Below are 20,595 nucleotides of genomic sequence, written 5' to 3'. Positions count from 1 at the left end.
ACAGTTTCATTGAGTTAGACAAGGCTGTGGTACATGTGATCAGTTTGATTAGTATTCTGTGATTGTGCTTTTCATTTTGTCTGTCCTCTGAAGGACAAGGAGCTTATGGAAGAGAAAAGGAAAGATATACCATCTGAATGCTGAGTTCCAAAGAATAGCAAGGACAGACAGGAATGCCTTCCTAAGTGATTAATGCAAAGAAAGAGAGAAAAACAATGGAATGGGAAAGACTAGAGATCTCTTTGAGAAAATTAGAGATGCCAGGGGAACATTTCATGCAAAGATGGGCACAAGAAAGGACAAAAATATATGGAACTAGCAGAAGCAGAAGGTATTAAGAAGAGGTGGCAAGAATACATAGAAGAACTACCAAAAAAAAAAAAAAAAAGATCATGATGACTCAGATAACCACAATGGTGTGAACACTAACCTAGAGCCAGACATCCTGGAATGCGAAGTGGGCCTTAGGAAGCATCACTATGAACAAAGCTAGGGGTGGTGATGGAATTCCAGTTGAGCTATTTCAGATCCTAAAAACGATGCTGTGAAAGTGATGCACTCAATATGCTAGTAAATTTGGAAAACTCAGAAGTGGCCACATGACTGGAAAATGTCAGTTTTCATTCCAATCCCCAAGAAAGGCAATGCCAAAGAATGTTCAAAGTACTGCACAATTGCACTCATCTCACACACTAGCAAAGTAATGCTCTAAATTCTCTAAGCTAGGCTTCAACAGTACATGAACCGAGAACTTCCAGATGTTCAAGTTGGATTTAGAAAAGGCAGAGAAACCAGAGATTAAATTGGCAAAATTTGTTAGATCATAGAAAAGCCAAGAGAATTCCAGAAAAATGTCTACTTCCACTTCATTGGCTATGCTAAAACCTTTGACTGTGTGGATCACAACAAACTGTGGAAAATTGTTACAGAGATGGGAATACCAGACCACCTGACCTGCCTCTTGAGAAATCTATATGCAGGTCAAGAAGCAACAGTTAGAACCACACATGAAACAATGGACTGGTTCCAAACTGGGAAAGGAGTACATCAGGCTGCATATTGTTACCCTGCTTATTTAACTTATATGCAGAGTACATCATGTAAAATGCTGCACTAGATGAAGCGCAAGCTGGAATCAAGATTGTGGGAGAAATATCAGTAACTTCAGAAATGCAAATGACGCCACCTTCTTGGCAGAAAGCAAAGAGGACTAAAGACCAGAAGTGAAAGGGGAGAGTGAAAAAGCTGATTTGAGGGGAATTCAGGATTGGGAACACGTGTACCCGTGGTGGATTCATGTTGATGTACAGCAAAACCAATACAGTATTGTAAAGTAAAATAAAAATAAATAAATAAATAAAATCCAGTGGCACTGGGGTTGATTCCCAGATTCCTCAGTGCACAGACCTCAGGAAAGGAATGTAATCACTCAATTTATATTGAGATGAATTCAAACTTCTTTCAAAGATTCAAATGTCATGGTGAGAATATTGCTATTCTATAGCACAATGAAAAAAATAATGGTTATTTGACTCCTATGGGCCTTAAAAAGTATGATGTTTAGGAGAGCTTACTGTGTCTCTACATTGGAAAGATAATCTTCTCTGCGGAAAACCCAAGTTCAAGGCCTCCAGGTTTAATATGCCTATAGAAGATATAAATAAATAAGGAAAACCCTCTCATGAAAATAAATAAATAAATAAATATATATATATATATATATAAGTAAAACTGAATCACTTTGCTATACAGCAGAAATTAATGCAATGTTGTAAATCAACTATACTTCAATAAAAAGGTTTTTAATTACAAAAAAATAAAATAAAACTCAACTCTCAAAAAATGAAGATCATGGCATCCAGCCTCATCACTTCGTGGCAAATAGATGGGGAAACAATGGAAATAATGACAGACTTTATTTTCTTGGACTCCAAAATTTTCTTGGACACTGCAGCCATGAAATCAAAAGATGTTTGCTCCCTGGAAGAAAAGCTCTGACCATTCTAGACAGCATATTAAAAAGCGGAGACATTACTTTGTCGACAAAGGTCCTTCTAGTCAAAGCTATGGTTTTGCTAGTAGTCATGTATGGATGTGAGAGGTGGGCTGTAAAGAAAGCTGAGCACTGAAGAATTGATGCTTTTGAACTGTGGTGTTGAAGAAGACTCTTGAGAGTCCCTTGGACGGCAAAGAGATCCAACCAGTCAATCCTGAAGGAAATCAGTCCTAAATATTCATTGGAAGGACTGATGCTGAAGCTGAAGCTCCATAATACTTTTGCCACCTAATGCGAAGAACCAACTCATTGGAAAAGACCCTGATGTTGGGAAAGATTGAAGGCAGGAGGGAAAGGGGATGACAGAGGATGAGATGGTTGGCTGGCATCACCAACTCGATGGACACGAGTTTGAGTAAACTCTGGGAGTTTGTCATGGACAGGGAAGCCTGGCATGTTGCAGTCCATGGGGTTGCAAAGAGTCAGACAAGATTGAGTGACTGAAGTGAACTGAGTCAATATATAACCTTGTTTTATAGATATTCCAATCTAAAACACTTTATATATACATATATATATGTCAATTCAGTTCAGTTCAGTCGCTCAGTTGTGTCTGACTCTTTGTGACCCCATGTATCGCAGCACGCTAGGCCTCCCTGTCCATCACCATCTTCTAGAGTTCACTCAAACTCACGTCTATCATCGAGTCGGTGATGCCATCCATATATAGTTGAGGAATTCATATTCAATTCATAGAAAAACAGCCCTGTACTCATGCCTGAATGCATCTGACTTTGTACGTAAAGCATTTCACAGATTTCTTGCCATTAGGAACTCTAGATAACATATCGGTGTTATATATTATATACTTGGGGGTATTTTAAACAGCAAAACCATTTTTAAAATTCAGTTTAATTGGAGGATAATTACAGTACTGTGGCGGGTTTTGCCAGACATCAGCATGCATCAGCTCTAGCACACATGTGTCCGCTATTTCCTGAACACCCCTCTCAGCCCCCGCCCCACTCCATCTCTCCAGGTTGTCCCAGAACACTGGCTTTGGGTGCCCTGCATCATACATCAAACTCCCACTGGCTATCTGTTTTATATATGGTAATGTGTATGTTTTAATGCTAAAAACACAAAATACAAAGACCTGGCACTTAACAGACAATGAAGAAAATGTCTTTATAGTAGCAAAACTGAAGCAAGAAAGCAGAGGTTCACCTGGTCCAGCTTCCGCTGTGAACATGCACATCAGGAGACTCGAATTTTTTGCCACCCTGAGCATGTCTGAGAGTGACCATAAAAGTGGTCTGAGTATTGAAATGGGGGCTGCAAATAAATTTTAGGAAACCCATGCGTTTGCAAATTCAGAATCTGCAAATAATGAAGAATGACTATATATCAAAGAATAGGAAAGAAAGTAATGAAATGGATTATAAGGAGATGGTTAAAATGCCCACCAGTTAGAAGAGAGAGAAACTGGACAGATGGATGGATGGACAGATAGACAGAAAGAAAGAAAGGAAGGAAGAATAGATACTAAATCTATAAAACTGCTTTAAATGTGGTACATTTTCAGTTTTTCTCCTTATCTCCCCCTTCTCTTTTATCTAACTTGGTAAAATTTATGTCACCCAAGTTGCACAGTGGTAAAAAAATTTGCCTGCCAGTGCAGGAGATGCAAGAGACACAGGTTCCATCCCTGGGTTAGAAACAGCCTCTGGAAGAGGAAATGGCAACCCACTCCAGTATTCTTGACAATCCCATAAACAGAGTAGCCTGGTAGGCTACAGTCCACGGGGTCACAAAGAGGCAGTCATGACTGAGAGCACACACACACACACATCACCCAAAAGCATTATAGTAGTGCCAGAATCCTAAGAATCCACTCTAACAATGCAATGGAAAGCATTAGATAGTAGAAAGGTAAGCTCAAGTTTCTCTTGGCTATTCATTTTAGGATTTATTATTCCTTACTAAGAGATACCATATCATCTTAAAGCAAACATTAAAAGCACATTTTTATGAAAATGTTAATATTTAATAAGCTAAAGTCAATAGAGCACCATCTAACTTAGCCAATATGGATTGAACTTTCTTGAGACTTACATGGCAAATATTCCCTGCTAAGCTTAAACACAATAACCCTTTTCTGTCCACAGGTACTGGAATTTTCTGTTTACACACAAATTATGTTACAGTTTTTATTTTGCTGTTGAATGGAAATCCCTAGAACAAACCTGTTTTAAAAATCACCTTACTTATATACTACTGAAAAAGAGATCATCTTTTGCTAAATTAAATGTAGAAATTAATTCCTGAAAAAAAGAAAAAAGCTGAAGAACATGATGAGAGAGGAGTAAATTAACAAACTGGTCCTGACTTTTTAATGGAAACATTACCTCCAGAAAAGTTTATCAAGACAGGCTTTTTACAATCCCCATTAAATTCAGTGAATGAATTGTGAAGGGTAAATTGGACCCATTATAATCTTAACATTTCTTATGTAATACTCATAATCACAGCATTACATAAGAGCAAGCTAACACTAACAAAAGGAGCAATTTAAATTTCCCCTTCTTGGAGAACGCCGCCGCCTGACAAACAGGGCTTCCTGTCCCATTTGCAGCACGCCCATGCATCTCCTCGAGTGCCAGTGAGACCCACACTCTCCTATCAGTGATATAATAAACCCTCCAAAACAGAGTGAGAAAATGAAGCAAACAAGCCCACTGCATTTCAACTTGTCAGCTTTAAATAAAATCTCTGCAGCTGAAAATGAGAAACTTGAGGGAAGACAATATGTGAAGTAACCACATTCAACATGGGGACAAAACATATTCCATTACATTTTTTTCCCTGATCTGCCACGGAAGTTTTTGAAATTTCAACACAGATCATTTTTAATAAAATCTTTTCTTGTCAAGGAAGACTTCAGAGGAAGAAATTGCTTATTTTTTTCTGTTTGTTTATTTTTCTTACTTCTCATTCACCCACTGATGCCTTCGGAAAAATCTTAAGTTATCCTAAGCCCCTATGATATCTTAATGAGTAATCTATGACCTTTGGAACAACTCTCATTATCAATTTTTAAGTCAGAGTTAGTATAGCAGAACACACTGAAAAAAGCTTTTTTTTTTTTTTACTTATTCTAACTTATTACTATATATTACTTACATAAAACCTTACATAATACACAGATTTTATATCCAAAATATTGGAGCATGCCCTCTGCTTACCAAAATAAAAAGTATAAAAAACAAAAATGCATTAGGAGGAAGATAAAAAGGAATGAACGTTCCAATAAATAGAAATACCTGAATATTGGTGAAATAAATAATGATTGTTAATGTAAACCCTTTCACTCAACTTTTCCCAGTACCTACTCCCCCTCACCCAGCTTATCTCCAGACCCTTTCCTGCCTTGCATTCAGGAAGCTCCATTCCGCTCTTCCCCTCAACTCTCTCCATGTCATCTCTTCCTTCTCTGTTGTTATCCTTTTTCCATTGCTAAATTTCCCTTGACTTTATTTACTTCTCTTGAAAGGGCACGTGTGCCTCTTTAAAGGACGGTTAGTACCGCTGGGTCCAAGCAGATACACATCATAAGCTGTTCATATTTCAAATGACAGGAAGGATGGGAGAAGTCAGACACTTTTTTCCTGAATGCCCCAAGGTGTGTCCAGATTTCACAGAAACACATTTTCATGTCTTTTATTTCCAAAGTTTTATCTCATGTATTTTCCAAATAAGCTTAGAATACTCTTCCTTATTCTGTTACACTATTATACTAGAAACTCTCCAATTTCAAACTCTTGTTTTGAAATTCCTAGGTTACTTTGAGTGATCAGTACATAGAATGATATTGATGTTCAGGAGTATGATTCCTGTCACCATTGTTGATGGCCTATTGTTAAGAAGTTCTTTCAATGACTCTAGCATAAAGAGATGCTTGCTCCTTGGAAGAAAAGCTATGACCAACCTAGACAGCATATTAAAAAGCAGAGACATTACTTTACCAACAAAGATCCATCTAGTCAATGCTGTGGTTTTTCCAGTCGTCATGTATGGATGTGAGAGTTGGACTATAAAGAAAGTTGAGTGCCGAAGAATTGATGGTTTTGAACTGTGGTGTTGGAGAAGACTCTTGAGAGTCCCTTGGACTGCAAGGAGATCCAACCAGTCCATGATAAGGAAATCAGTCCTGGGTGTTCATTGGAAGGACTGATGCTGAAGCTGAAACTCCAATACATTGGCAACCTGATGTGAAGAGTTGACTCATTGGAAAAGACCCTGATGCTGGGAAAGATTGAAGGTGGGAGAAGGGGATGACAGAGGATGAGATGGTTGGATGGCACCACCAACGTGATGGACATGAGTTTGAGTAGATTCCGGGAGTTGGTGATGGACAGGGAAGCCTGGCTTGCTTCAGTCCATAGGGTCACAAAGAGTCAGACATGACTGAGTGACTAAACTGATACTGATAATGTAAAACATGATTTCATGTGTATTTTACATGTATCCTTATCAGAGAAGTACCATGGGATAGGAAAGAGGATATGGACTATAAGGACTTCAGTTTGGGCTCTGATGAATCAATATTTAATAGAATGACCATAATCAGAAAGTTCCTCTTGTTTAACCACTCAGGAAAATCCCCTCAAGTAGGAAATGGCAACCCTCCCCAGTATTCTTGCCTGGAAAATCCCATGGACAGAGGAGCCTAGTGGGCTACAGTCCATGGGGTCACAAAGAGTCAGACACAAGTGATCACATACACACACTCACACATCATTACATGTAAAATGTAGGGAAAAAATGAATATCATATGATGGTTAAATTAACATTAGGTATATTTTAGAAATATTTTTCAGTTTTACTTTATGATCCTTATCATGATTTATTATTAAGTAAAGGAAAAGAAATATACTTAAAATTAATTTAACCTAGCTATTAAACATTCAGTAAATAGTGTGAATGGTGATATACAGCTTTCATGCTTATACTCTATTTTACAACCAGTGAAATTCTGCCAAAAGCATAAGGTTATTCTCAAGGTAAGTGAGACCAGTACCTTCCAGCATTCTTAGACGCAAAGTTTCCATTGTATTTTGCATTTTTTATCCTACCAAGCTGCTATCTCAATAATCACGTAGTATAACGTAAGACCGTAGTGTGGCCTGAGTGCCATTTACTGATGAATGTTTTCAAAACAATAGCAAACGGCGTCGTTTTCTCAGACGAGACCTGTTCTGAGCTGAGGGGTTTTTGTTTCCCCACAGTGACGGCTGGGCGGACAGGTATGATGTGACAGATGGCTATCAGCGAGAAGCTGTTGGTGGAATCACAATCAAGCTCCAGTCTCCCGACGTCAAGTGGTTTGATGATTATTATCTGAAGCTCCGGCCAGAAACAAACCTCCGAAACCCTTGGTTTCAAGAATTCTGGCAGCATCGCTTTCAGTGCCGGCTGGAAGGGTTTGCACAGGAGAACAGCAAATACAACAAGACTTGCAATAGTAAGCAGATTTATTCTTTCATTTAAAGTGGGTAAGGCTCAGGCTCCAGTTTAAGTAAACTGTGTTATGAGGATAGCGGCTGTCATCTGTTAGAAAGGAGGGCTCTTATATAGAGCGGGTACTGCTGCTTAGAGGGATAAGAAAACATAAGAGAGTAAATGTTCACTCTATTAAGATTTCAAACTGTTTCTATCATTCAGGATATTGGCAGTGTGCTACAAAGCTAATGTGAGCTCCAGAAAGGAACTCTTCTTGACATCTTTGAAGGCAAGAAATACATTCTGGTTATTTTGATTATCTTTGGCAATTAGCACAATGGAAGGCACATAGCAAGGATTTCATGTATGTCTGAAAAATGAATGAGTGAATGTTGAAGGACGGAGCCAATTCCCACTTCCATCGATAAACTATAAAACAGTAGCAAGGATTTGCTATGTATAATTATGATGTTCCAGGAGACATAAACTAAGCAGAGTCATTCAAACTATTTATAAAGATTCACAACTAATCCTTTAGTTGTAAGGGTAACAAGATGAGGAAAACTAGATCCTGCCCTCAAGGGATTTATTGTCTAGTTAGGGAGGTCATAATGCCAATAAAAGCTGCACTTCAGTGTTGTGCATGACGTAATAGGAATTTTAAACAAAAGGTTTGGTCAGTTTTATTTGTAGCAAATCCAAAGGGAATCTGGACTCGTAATAACCAGATAGGGTCAATATTGATCAGTAAGTCAAAATGCAAAGGTTAAGATTTGTTAAAACCAATAAAGGGTTTGCTAAGACTGATTTATCCTGCATTGTGTAACAAGCACCTCATATGTGTTTGCAAAGGAGTGAAATGTTTTAGTTGGTGGTGTAATGCCTTTATCATGATGCTGGAACAGAAGAGTGCACTGGAACAATGAGGTTGAGGTGGAAATCCTAGTGCAGGAACTAATTCCAGTCTACAGAGAAGCTGTCACCAGCACCGAAATGAGGAAAACAGGAACAATGTAGGGACTTCTTTGTAATGCCTCTCCCAAGTTCACATCCATACTATGTTTTTTCTATCAGTCCCTTCTTTTGTGAAATGAATGAAGTAGTAAGTGCTGGTCTGTGATGACTTAAATGTCAGTATTTGGGAAAACGAGAACGTGGCAGCCTCATGTAAGTTCCTAATCTAGCAGTGGTGGAGAGGAATGCTGGGGTGGGATGGTACTGCCCACTGAAATCCAGAAACCACAGAAGCCTGCTGTGAAACTACATTTGCTTCTCTCCTGCTTTAAATACTGCTAACTCTTGTCCAGAGTCTTCAAATGCTTATTCATTTCCTTTGTTTTTATGTTTTATTTTCATGAAAAAAAAAGTGTGTGAATATAAAATTGTAACTTCTGTTTCACAATTTCTATACCCAAGTTTATATTTTTCACAGTTCTATCCAGTTTCTTTTTTCAATTTAATTTTTTTTAATTTTACTTTACTTTTAATTGGAGGATAATTACTTTACAATATTGTGATGATTTCCACCATACATCAACATGAATCCACCATGGGTATACATACATCGCCTTCGTCCTAAGCTCCCTCCTAAGCTCCCTCCTGTCTCCCACCTCATCCCACCCCTCCCTCTAGGCTGTCACAGAGCGCCGGTTTTGGGGTCTGTGTCATACAGCAAATTCTCACTGCATGCATGAGTAGCTCAGTCATGTCTGACTCTTTGTGACTCCATGGACTGTAGTCCACCAGGCTCCTCTTTCCATGGAGTTCTCCAGGCAAGAATACTGGAGTGGGTTGCCATTCCCTTCTCTGGGGACTCTTCCCCACCCAGGGATCAAACCCAGGTCTGCCGTATTGCAGGCAGACTCTACCATCTGAGCCACCAGGGAAGCCCAAAGGCCCACCGGCTGGCTACTTGACATATGGCCATAGATATGTGTCAATGATGCTCTCGGAAATCATCCCACCTTCTCTCCCCCAACTGGGTCCAAAAGTGTGTTCTCCATGTCTGCATCTCCACTGCTGCCCTGTAGATAGGTTCATCACTACCATCTTCTAGACTCCACATAAATGTGTTAAAATACAATATTTGTCTTTTTCTTTCTGACTTCACTTTGTATAATAGGCTCTAGGTTTGTCCACCACATTAGAACCAACCTAAATGCAAAAAGCGGTGCTGCGAAAAGAGGGCAGCTACATGTAAAATAATAAAATTAGAACACTTCCTAACACCATACACAAAAATAAATTCAAAGTGGATTAAAGAAACAACTAAATGTAAGACTAGAAACTATAAAACTCTTAGAGGAAAACATAGGCAGAACACCCTTTGACATAAACCACAGCAAGATTCTCTATGACCCTAGAGTAATGGAAATAAAAACAAAAATAAACAACTGTGACCTAATTAAACTTAAAAGATTTTGCAAGGAAAGCTTATGAAGGAAACTAAAAACAAGGTAAAAAGAAAACCCTCAGAATGGGAGAAAATAACGGCAAATGAAACAACCGACAAAGAACTAATTTCCAAAATATACAAACAGTGCATGAAGCTCAATACCAGAAAAATAATCCAATCAAAGACTAGGCAGCAGACCTAAACAGACATTTCTCCAAAGAAGACATAGGGGTGGCTAATAAGCACATGAAAAGATGCTCAACATCACTCATTATCAGAGAAATGCACATCAAAACCACAACAAGGCATCATCTCGCAACAGTCAGAATGGCCATCATCAAAAAGTCCATCCAGTTTCTGAAGGACACAGACTTCTTTCTTCCCTTGAGATTAGGGGAGCACACAGCCTCTATGCACCGATCCTATGATTGTGTACAGATAACTCTATGTAGCTACATTGGAGGCATTTTGGAGGGTCAGCTGCAGATCCAATCTCATTTCTGGTTCCTCTTCAGTTAGGACTTAGTGACAGCCCCTAACCAGTGTGGCTAAGTAAATTTTTCCAGTTGGTCTTCGCCCTCTTTTGTACTAGGGTTCTTCCTCCCCAACTCCTTTTTGTCTGAAATGTCCTCTCCTGGAAATAATTCTTTGTTTCTCTTACTTTTTTTGTTTTTTTCTGTTGGAGCCTTTTTGACATACAGTCTTGAAAAACTCTTTGATTTCCATGGAAACATTATTTCTATGGAAATTATTCTATAAAATTCTCCATTTGAAATTGTTGCTGCTGCTCTGCCTTTCCCATGAACACTCTGATGTGATTTCTCTGCTCAGGGGCTGTCCCTCACTCTATGGAAAAGCATTCTTTTAGTCCCACCCCCCTGGAATCTTATCTGTCAACAGGTGTCATCCGTGTACATAAAGATGAACACGGATATGTAATACCTCTGTTATTCTTCTCAATGAGAGAAGAACTGTCATTATCATTAAAGATAACAAAACCAAGAATTAGAGAGACAAAACAACTTGCTCAGGAAAACACCAGAACTGACACTCACACTCAGGTTTGTCTGAAGTTTAGCTTATGTGCTACACTAAGTGAAAGTCGCTCAGTCATGTCTGACTCTTTGCGATCCCGTGGACTATACCGAATACTGTATAGTAGAATGCTGGAGTGGGTAGTCTTTCCCTTGGTCAGGAGATCTTCCCAACTCAGGGATCGAACCCAGGTCTCCCACATTGCAGGTGGATTCTTTACCAGCTGAGCCACAAGGGAAGTCCATACTACACTAAAGAGAGAGACTATTTTAGTTTTAAAAATCACAATCAAATTTGCCTTCTATAATAGTTAACATATAGGTAGAAAATACAAAAAATAAAAAAATAAATATTATTTGTATATAACTATGGAATACAGTAATAGATACCTCAATATTCAGTAATCTCTACTTTTGACCATATTTCCTTATTTACTCAAATGTCCTTTCAGTATCCCAATCTACATTTTGAAATAGACCCCAGGTAGTTTATTCTGTAACACTACTGAATGTGAGTAGTGTTTTCCTAAATATACTTTCATCAAGCAGTGTGTATAAGACAACCATTTTTGAGTTGGAGAGGTAAGTTGGAGTTTACAATTCATGACAGGCAAGAAATCTTCACCTTATTCACTCTCTGTAGTACCCAAATCTAATAGATACGTCAATAAGCAAAATGACTTGATACAAAGAGTGGAAATACTCATAGCTGAATAACTTCCATTTTTGTTTGTATATTTGTTTGTTTTTAGAAACTTCTTGAAAGGCAAAGTATAAGAGCTAGGAGAAGTATATGAATCTGAGTCTAAAATTAGCAGTAGCCTTATATAGAATGAGCTAAAGGAAAAGCTCTGAGTAACCAAAAAGTTTAACACTTAGCAGAAAACACTTAACACTGAATAAGTAGCAAAGCCATCTTAGAGATCAACTCCTAAGAATTAATTCCCAATAGATTACAGCTAAGTGATTTGTTTTTAATCTAGATGCAAAACCAATGTGACTAATATTAACAGCACAATGTTCTTGGCAAAACCACTAACATTTACCTTAGTACAATTTTCTAAGTACAGTTTATTTTTCTTTAACAATTTATAGTAACACCTGGATAGCAGTCTTTTGTATAGCCTCTTCTGGTTTCCCACTAAAGTATTGATGACTGTATCAATAACAAAAGTAAAACAATGGAAAACTCATGTAACAACAATATTTGAGAAAGGCAGCCATCAGAATGCCAGTGCCTGGAAGACTTCCACTAAAGAGCCATCAGTCAGTTCAGTTCAGTCGCTCAGTTGTATCCGACTGTGCGACCCCATGAACCGCAGCAAACCAGGCCTCCCTGTCCATCACCAACTCCCAGAGATCACTCAGACTCACGTCCATCGAGTCCGTGATGCCATCTAGCCATCTCCTCTGTTGTCCCCTTCTCCTCCTGCCCCCAATCCCTCCCAGCATCAGAGTCTTTTCCAATGAGTCAACTCTTCGCATGAGGTGGCCAAAGTACTGGAGCTTCAGCTTCAGCATCATTCCTTCCAAAGAAATCCCAGGGCTGATCTCCTTCAGAATGGACTGGTTGGATCTCCTTGCAGTCTAAGGGACTCTCAAGAGTCTTCTCCAACACCACAGTTCAAAAGCATCAATAACACCTATGAAATCACATATTGGTACAACTGGCTAACTATAGAGAAAAAATGTTGGTGTAGCCTCATACCACAATGTATATACACACACACTTGTATACGTATATACATACACACCCAGATGAGCAAAATACTTAAGTGTGAAAAAGAAAACTATGGAGAAAAAAGAAATCACTGTAGAGGGATGCAATTCAGATCAGTCGCTCAGTCGTGTCCGACTCCCCGCGACCCCATGGACTGCAGCATGCCAGGCTTCCCTGTCCATCAACAACTCCCAGAGCTGACTCAAACTCATGCCCATTGCGTCAGTGATGCCATCCAACCATCTCATCCTCTGTCGTCCCCTTCTCCTCCTGCCTTCAGTCTTTCCCAGCATCAGGGTCTTTTCCAGTGAGTTGGTTCTTCACATCAGGTGGCCAAAGTATTGGAGTTCCAGCTTCAGCATCATCTTTCCAATGAATATTCAGGATTGATTTCCTTCTGGATGGACTGGTTGGATCTCCTTGCAGTCCAAGGGACTCTCAAGAGTCTTCTCCAACACCACATTTCAAAAGCATTCAATTCTTCAGTGCTCAGCTTTCTTAATAGTTCGACTTTCACATCCATAAACGACTACTGGAAAAACCACAGCTTTGACTAGATGGACCTTGGTCGGCAAAGTAGTCTGTACTTTTTAATATGCTGTCTAGGTTGGTCATAGCTTTTCTTCCAAGGAGCAAGCGTCTTTTAATTTCATGGCTGCAATCACCATCTGCAGTGATTTGGGAGCCCAAGAAAATAAAGTTTGTTACTGTTTCCACTGTTTCCCCTTCTATTTGCCATGAAGTGATGGGACCAGATGCCATGATCTTCGTTTTCTGAATGTTGAGCTTTAAGCCAACTTTTTCACTCTCCTCTTTCACTTTCATCAAGAGGCTCTTGAGTTCTTTGCTTTCTGCCATAAGGATGGCATCATCTGCATGTCTGAGGTTATTGGTATTTCTCCCGGCACTCTTGATTCCAGCTTGTGCTTCATCCAGCCCTGCATTTCACATGATGTACTCTGCATATAAGTTAAATAAGCAGGGTGACAATATATAGCCTTGATGTACTCCTTTCCTGATTTGGAACCAGTCTGTTGTTCCATGTCCAGATCTAACTGTTTGTTGCTTCTTGACCTGCATACAGAGTAGGAAGGTTTTACTCAGAAAAAGAATGATACAGTATATGAGACTGAGAATATTTCATGTTTTTTTTTTTTCATGTTGCTATTATTTAGTCACTAAGTTAGTGTTCAACCCTTTTGTGACCCCATGGTCTGTAACCCACCAGGCTCCTCTGTCCATAGAATTTCCCAGGCAAGAATACTGGAGTGGGTTGCCCTTTCCTTCTGCATGGTGTTTTTTGTTTTTTTTTTTTTAATTTACCAGCTTTCATTTATTTAATTTTTTCTTAGCAGCTTTTAAAAACATTTCTTCTTTAACCTCATCCTAGGCAATAATCTCTATGAAATTAAAATGTATTATAATTATACACATGCACATATACTTATATATTTGAAAGTGTGTCAAAATAAATACAAAATGTTTTAATGTATAGCCTCAAATCACTTGGAATATCATCAGTAATTCACATACTATACATTAAATTCATATCAATATTTGTAAAACCACTGGTGGTTTTAATTAAATAAAAAAATTTAAATTCCATGTGTTAAAAACATAATAAAAAGGGGAAAAAGGCCAATATGTCAGTCTAAATATTTACTTCTTACAAGAAAAACCCATCCAACTTTAAAACATAAAAGTAAAAAACAGAACAAATGTACAATGGATATATTAGCAAATGCTTCACAGAACAATTAGAAATTATTAATAAACATAAGAAAAATTCACTCATTATTGAGAAAAGTTTACTCTCATTATTAACTGTAAAAATACAAATGTTCTTCCTTTTATCTTTCTGTATTTTCCAAACATTCCAGAATGAGGATAAGTTATTTTTTATCCAAAAAAAAAAAGAACATTTTCAAATTATTATTTAAGGACACCACACCCCACACACACACACATATTGAGGCATTTCATTTATATGTGTGTGGTGCATGTCATAGATTAGTTACTAGTAATTCCATAAAATACACCACTCAAGTGAATTTATGCTTTATGAATATATATATATATATACACATCTCTGTAAATACCATCCATATGGCATTTACAGAGAAATACCATATTTCTCTTGTAAAGAAACAATATCAGAAAGTTCTCTCACACCCAATCCCAATCAATAACATGCTCCATTAATATGAAATTTTAAAATTGTTTAATTGAAGGATAATTGCTTTACAGAATTTTGTTTCCTGTCAAACCTCAACATGAATCAGCTGTAAGTATACATATATCCCCTCCCATCTCCCTCCCGATCCCACTCCCCTAGGTTGGTTCAGAGCCCCTGTTTGATTTCCTGAGACATGCAGCAAATTCCCGTTGGCTATCTGCTTTACACATGGTAATGTAAGTTTCCATGTTACTCTTTCCATACATCTCACCCTCTCCTCCCCTTTCCCCATGTCCATAAGTCTATTCTCTATGTCTGTTTCCCATTGCTGCCCTGCAAATAAATTCTTCTGTACCATTTTTCTAGATTCCGTATATATGCGTTCGTAAATGATATTTATCTTTCTCTTCCTGACTTAATTCACTCTGTAAAATAGGCTGTAGGTTCATCCACCTCACTAGAACTGACTCAAATGTATTCCATTTTATGGCTGAATAACATTCCGTTGCGTATATGTACCACAACTTCTTTATCTATTCAACTGTTGATGAACATCTAGGTTGCTTCCATGCTCTAGCTACTGAAAACAGTGCTGTAATGAACAATGGGATGCACGTGTCTTTTTCAATTTTGGTTTCCTCAGGGTATATGCCTAGGAGTGGGATTGCTGGGTCATATGGTGGTTTTATTCCTAGTTTTTTAAGGAATCTCCATACCGTCATCCATAGTGGCTGTATCCATTTACATTCCCACCAACAGTGCAAGAGCATTCCCTTTTCTCCTCACCATCTCCAGCATTTATTGTTTGTAGACTTTTTGATGATGGCCATTCTTACTGGTGCAAGGTGATACCTCATTGTAGTTTTGATTTGCATTTCTCTAATAATGAGTGGTGTTCAGCATCTTTTCATGTGTTTGTTAGCCATCTGTATGTCTTTTTTGGAGAAATGTCTGTTTAGGTCTTTTTTCCACTTTTTTATTGGGTTGTTTATTTTTCTGGTATTGAGTTGTATGAGCTGCTTGTATATTTTGAAAATTAATCCGTTGTCAGTTGTTTCATTTGCTATTATTTTCTCCCATTCTGAGGGTTGTCTTTACACCTTGCTTATAGTTTCTGTTGCTTTCAAAAGCCTTTAAGTTTAATCAGGTTTCACTTATTTACTTTTGTTTTTATTTCTGTTACTCTAGAAAGTGGGTCTTGGTTTGATTTATGTCATCGAGTATTCTGCCTATGTTTTCCTTTAAAAGGTTTATAGTTTCTGGTCTTACATTTAGGTCTTTAATCCATTTTGAGTTTATCTTTGTGTACAGTATTAGGAAGTGTTCTAATTTCATTATTTTACATATAGCTGTTCAGTTTTCCCAGCACCATTTATTGAAGAGGCTGTCTTTACCTCATTGTATGTTCTTGCCTCCTTTGTCAAAAATAAGGTATCCATAGGTGCATGGGTTTATTTCTGGGCTCTCTATCTTGTTCCATTGGTCTATATTTCTGGGTTTGTGCCAGAATCACACTGTCTTGATGACTGTAGCTTTGTAGTATAACGTGAATTCAGGAAGGTTGATTCCTCCAGCTCCATTCTTCTTTCTCAAAATTGCTTTGGCTACTCAGGTACTTTGGGGTTTCCATATGAATTGTGAAATTTTTTGTTCTACTTCTGTGAAAAATGCCATTGGTAATTTGATAGGGATTGCATTGAATCTGTAGATTACATTTGTTAGTATAGTCACTTTCACAATATTGATTCTTCCTACCCAGGAGCATGGCATATCTCTCCATCTGTTTATGTTATCTTTGATTTCTTTCATCAGTGTCATAATTTTCTGTGTACAGTTCTTTTGTCTCCTTAGGTAAGTTTATTCCTATATTTAATTAGTTTTGTTGCAATGGTGAATGGGATTGATTCCTTAATTTCTCTTTCTGATTTTTCATCGTTAGTATATAGAAATGCAAGAGATTTCTGTGTATTGATTTTGTATCCTGCAACTTTGCCAAATTCATTGATTAGTTCTAGTAATTTTCTGATAGCATCTTTAGGGTTTTCTATGTACAGTATCATATTATCTGAAAATAGTGAGAGCTTTATTTCTTCTTTTCTGATATGGGCTCCTTTTATTTCTTTTTCTGCTCTGATTGCAGTAGGCAGGACTTCCAAACTATGTTGAATAGTAGTCGTGAAAATGGACACCCTTGTTTTGTTCCTGATGTTGGGGGAATGCTGTCAGTCTTTCACCACTGAGAATAATGTTTTCTGTAGACTTATCATATATGGCCTTTACTATGTTGAGGTAGGTTCTTTATATGCACATTTGTGAAGAGTTTTAATCATAAATGGGTGCTGAATTTTGTCAAGGGCTTTTTCTGCATCTACTGAGATTAATATTTGGTTTTTATGTTTCAATTTGTTAATATGGTATATCACATTGATTGATTTGTATATATTGATGAATCCTTGCATCCCTGGAATAAACCCAATTTGATCATGGTATATGAGCTTTTTGATGTTGTTGCTGAATTATTTTTGCTAAAATTTTGTTGAGTTTTGCATCTATGTTGATCAGTGGTATAGGCCTGTAGTTTTCTTTTTTTGTGTTGTCTTTGTCTGATTTTGGTATCAGGGTGATGGTGGCCTTATATAAAAGGGAAAATGTAAAAAAATAAAAATTAAAAAAAATAAAATAAAAAAAATAAAAATAAAAATAAATGAACACTAGGTGTAGCATAATATCAAGAAGAATTACTATCCTGATAAATAGCTCCATTCTTTTATTTTTGACTTGTCAAACTATTATTGCTAACTTAATATTTTCTACATTGGCATTTGGCAGTATTAGAAACCCAGAGAAAAAACTGAATAATTATTAAATCCAGGTGATAACTACATAGATGTTTGCTTAATCACTCACTTTTGTGTAGTTTTTTAAACTGTCATAATAAAAAAAAAAACTGCTTTATTTCAAAAAAAAAAAAAAGAATGAGTTTGGAAGTGTTCCTTCCTCTGCAATTTTTTGAAAGAGGTTTAGAAGGATAGGCATTAGCTCTTCTTTAGTTATCAACAGAATTCTACTGTGAAGCCATCTGGTCCTGGGCTTTTGTTTTTTGGGAGATTTTTGATCACAGCTTCAATTTCAGTGCTTGTAACTGGGTTGTTCACACTTTCTTTTTCTTCCTGGTTTAGTCTTGGAATATGGAACTTTTCTAAGGATCTGTCCATTTCTTCCAGGTTATTCATTTTATTGCTATAAGTTTGTTCAAAATAGTCTCTTAAATCCTTTGTATTTTGGCATTGTCTGTTGTAACCTCTCCTTTTTCATTTCTAATTTTGTTGATTTGATTCTTCTCTCTTTTTTCTCGATGAGTCTGGCTAAAGGTTTCTCAAATTTGTTTATCTTCTCAAAGAACCAGCTTTTAGTATTATTTATCTTTACTATTGTTTCTTTCATTTCTTTTTCATTTATTTCTGCTCTGATATTTTCGATTTCTTTCCTTCTGATAATATTGTGGAGTCTTTTGTTCTTTCTCCAGTTGTTTTAGGTGTGAAGTTAGGTTGTCTATTTGATGTTTTTCTTGTTCCTTGAGGTAGGATTGTATTGCTATAACTTCCCTCTTAGAACTGCTTTTGCTACATCCCATAGGTTTTGAGTTGTCGTGTTTTCACTGTCATTTGTTTCTAGAAAATTTTTTTTATTTCCCTTTTGATTTCTTCAGTAACCTGTTATTTAGAAACATATTGTTTGTGTGTGTGTGTGTTACATAGAAATATATTGTTTAATCTCCATGTGTTCTGTGTTTTTTTACAGTTCTTTTCTTGTAATTGATATCTAGTCTCATAGTGGTGTGATCAGAAAAGATACTTGATACGATTTCAATTTTCTTAAATTTACTGAGGTTTGATTTGTGACCCAAGATGTGGTCTATCCTGGAGAATGTTCCATGTGCACTTGAGAGAAAGGCGTATTCTTTTGCATTTAGATGAATGTCCTGAAGATATCAGTGAGATCCACCTCATCTAATGTATCATTTAAGACTTGTGTTTCTGTATTAATCTTCTGTTTTGATGATCTGTCCATTGGTGTGAGTGGGGTGTTAAAGTCTCCTATTATGACTGTGTTACTGTCAATTTCTCCTTTTATGTCTGTTAAGGCAATGGCACCCCACTCCAATACTCTTGCCTGGAAAATCCATGGACGGAGGAGCCTGGTAGGCTGCAGTCCATGGGATTGCCAAGAGTTGGACACGACTGAGTGACTTCACTTTCACTTTTCACTTTCATGCATTGGAGAAGGAAATGGCAACCCACTCCAGTGTTCTTGCCTGGAGAATCTCAGGGATGGGGGAGCCTGGTGGGCTGCTGTCTATGGGGTCGCACAGAGTCGGACACGACTGAAGCAACTTAGCAGCAGCAGCAGCAGCAGTGTTTGTCTTATGTATTGAGGTGCTCCTATGTTGAGTGCAGGGATATTCACAATTGTGCTGTCTTCCTGTTGGATTGATCCCCTGATCATTATGGAGTGTCCTTCCTTGTAATATTCTTTATTATAAGGTCTGTTTTGTCTGATATGAGGATTGCTACTCCAGCTTTCTTTTGCTTCCCATTTGCATGGAATATATCTTTCCATCTTCTCACTTTCAGTCTCTATGTGTCTTTAGGTCTGAAGTGGGTTTGTTGTAGAGAGCATATATATGGGTCTTGTTTTTTTTGTCCATTCAGCCAGTCTGTATAATTTGGTTGGAGCATTTGATCCATTTACATTTAAAGTTATTATTGATATATATGTTCCTATTGCCATTTTCTTAATTGTTTGGGATTTGATTCTGTAGATCTTTATCTTCTCTTGGTACTGAATTATCTTAACATTTGCTTGTCTGAAAAGCTTTTGATTTCTCCATCAGTTTTGAATGAGATCCTTGCTGGGTACAGTAATCTTGGTTGTAGGTTTTTCCCTTTCAGTACTTTATATCCTACCATTCCCTTTTGACCCGCAGCCTCTGCTGAAAGATCAGCTGTTAAACATGTGGGGTTTCCCTTGTATATTACTTGTTGCCTTTCCCTTTCTGCTTTTAATGTTTTTTTCTTTGTGTTTAGTCTCCATTAGTTTGATAAGTGTGTGTCTTGCCATGTTTCTCCTAGGATTTATCCTACATGGAACTCTGTGCCTCTTGAACTTGATTGACTATTTCCTTTTCCATGCTGGGGAAATTTTCAGCTATAATCTCTTCAAAAATTTTCTCATACCCTTTTTCTCTTCTTCTTCTGGGACCTCTATAATTCTAATGTTGGTGTGTTTGAAATTATCCCAGAGGTCTCTGAGACTATCCTCAGTTATTTTCATTCTTTTTACTTTATTCTGCTCTTCAGAAGTTATTTCCACAATTTTATCTTCCAGCTCACTGATTCATCCTTCTGCTTCAAATATTCTGCTACTGATTCCTTCTAGAGTATTTTTAATTTCAGTAATTGTGTTGTTTGTCTCTGTGTGTTTATTCTTTAATTCTTCTAAGTCTTTGTTAATTGATTCTTGTATTTTCTCCATTCTGTTTTCAAGGTTTTTGATCATCTTTACTTTGATTCTTCTGAATTCTTTTTCAGGTAATTTATTCTTCATTTTTTTGAACTTCTGTGTTTCTAGTTTGTTTATTCATTTGTGTATTATTTCTCTGCCTTTTCTTTTTTTTTAATTATTGTGTTTGAGGTCTCCTTTTCCCAGGCTTCAAGGTTGAGTTCTTTCTTCCCCTTGGTTTCTGCCCTCCTATGTTTGGTCCATTGGTT

The 20,595-nt window shown here is 37.4% G+C and overlaps 1 protein-coding gene across 2 annotated transcripts in view; it reads left to right on the top strand.

Annotated features, from left to right (window-relative positions):
- GRM5 (glutamate metabotropic receptor 5) overlaps positions 1-20,595 on the top strand; it is a 622,492-nt gene that overhangs the window by 434,444 nt on the left and 167,453 nt on the right. For both annotated transcript variants that reach the window (XM_068978087.1, XM_068978086.1), the window contains exon 3: positions 7,286-7,521. In XM_068978087.1, coding sequence (XP_068834188.1) covers positions 7,286-7,521 — 236 coding nt within the window. The remainder of the gene's footprint in view (positions 1-7,285; positions 7,522-20,595) is intronic.

Source organism: Capricornis sumatraensis, chromosome 8 (genome assembly GCF_032405125.1).
Source record: "Capricornis sumatraensis isolate serow.1 chromosome 8, serow.2, whole genome shotgun sequence".
Lineage (NCBI taxonomy): Eukaryota > Metazoa > Chordata > Mammalia > Artiodactyla > Bovidae > Capricornis > Capricornis sumatraensis.
This window is presented reverse-complemented; position numbering and strand designations above follow the sequence as displayed.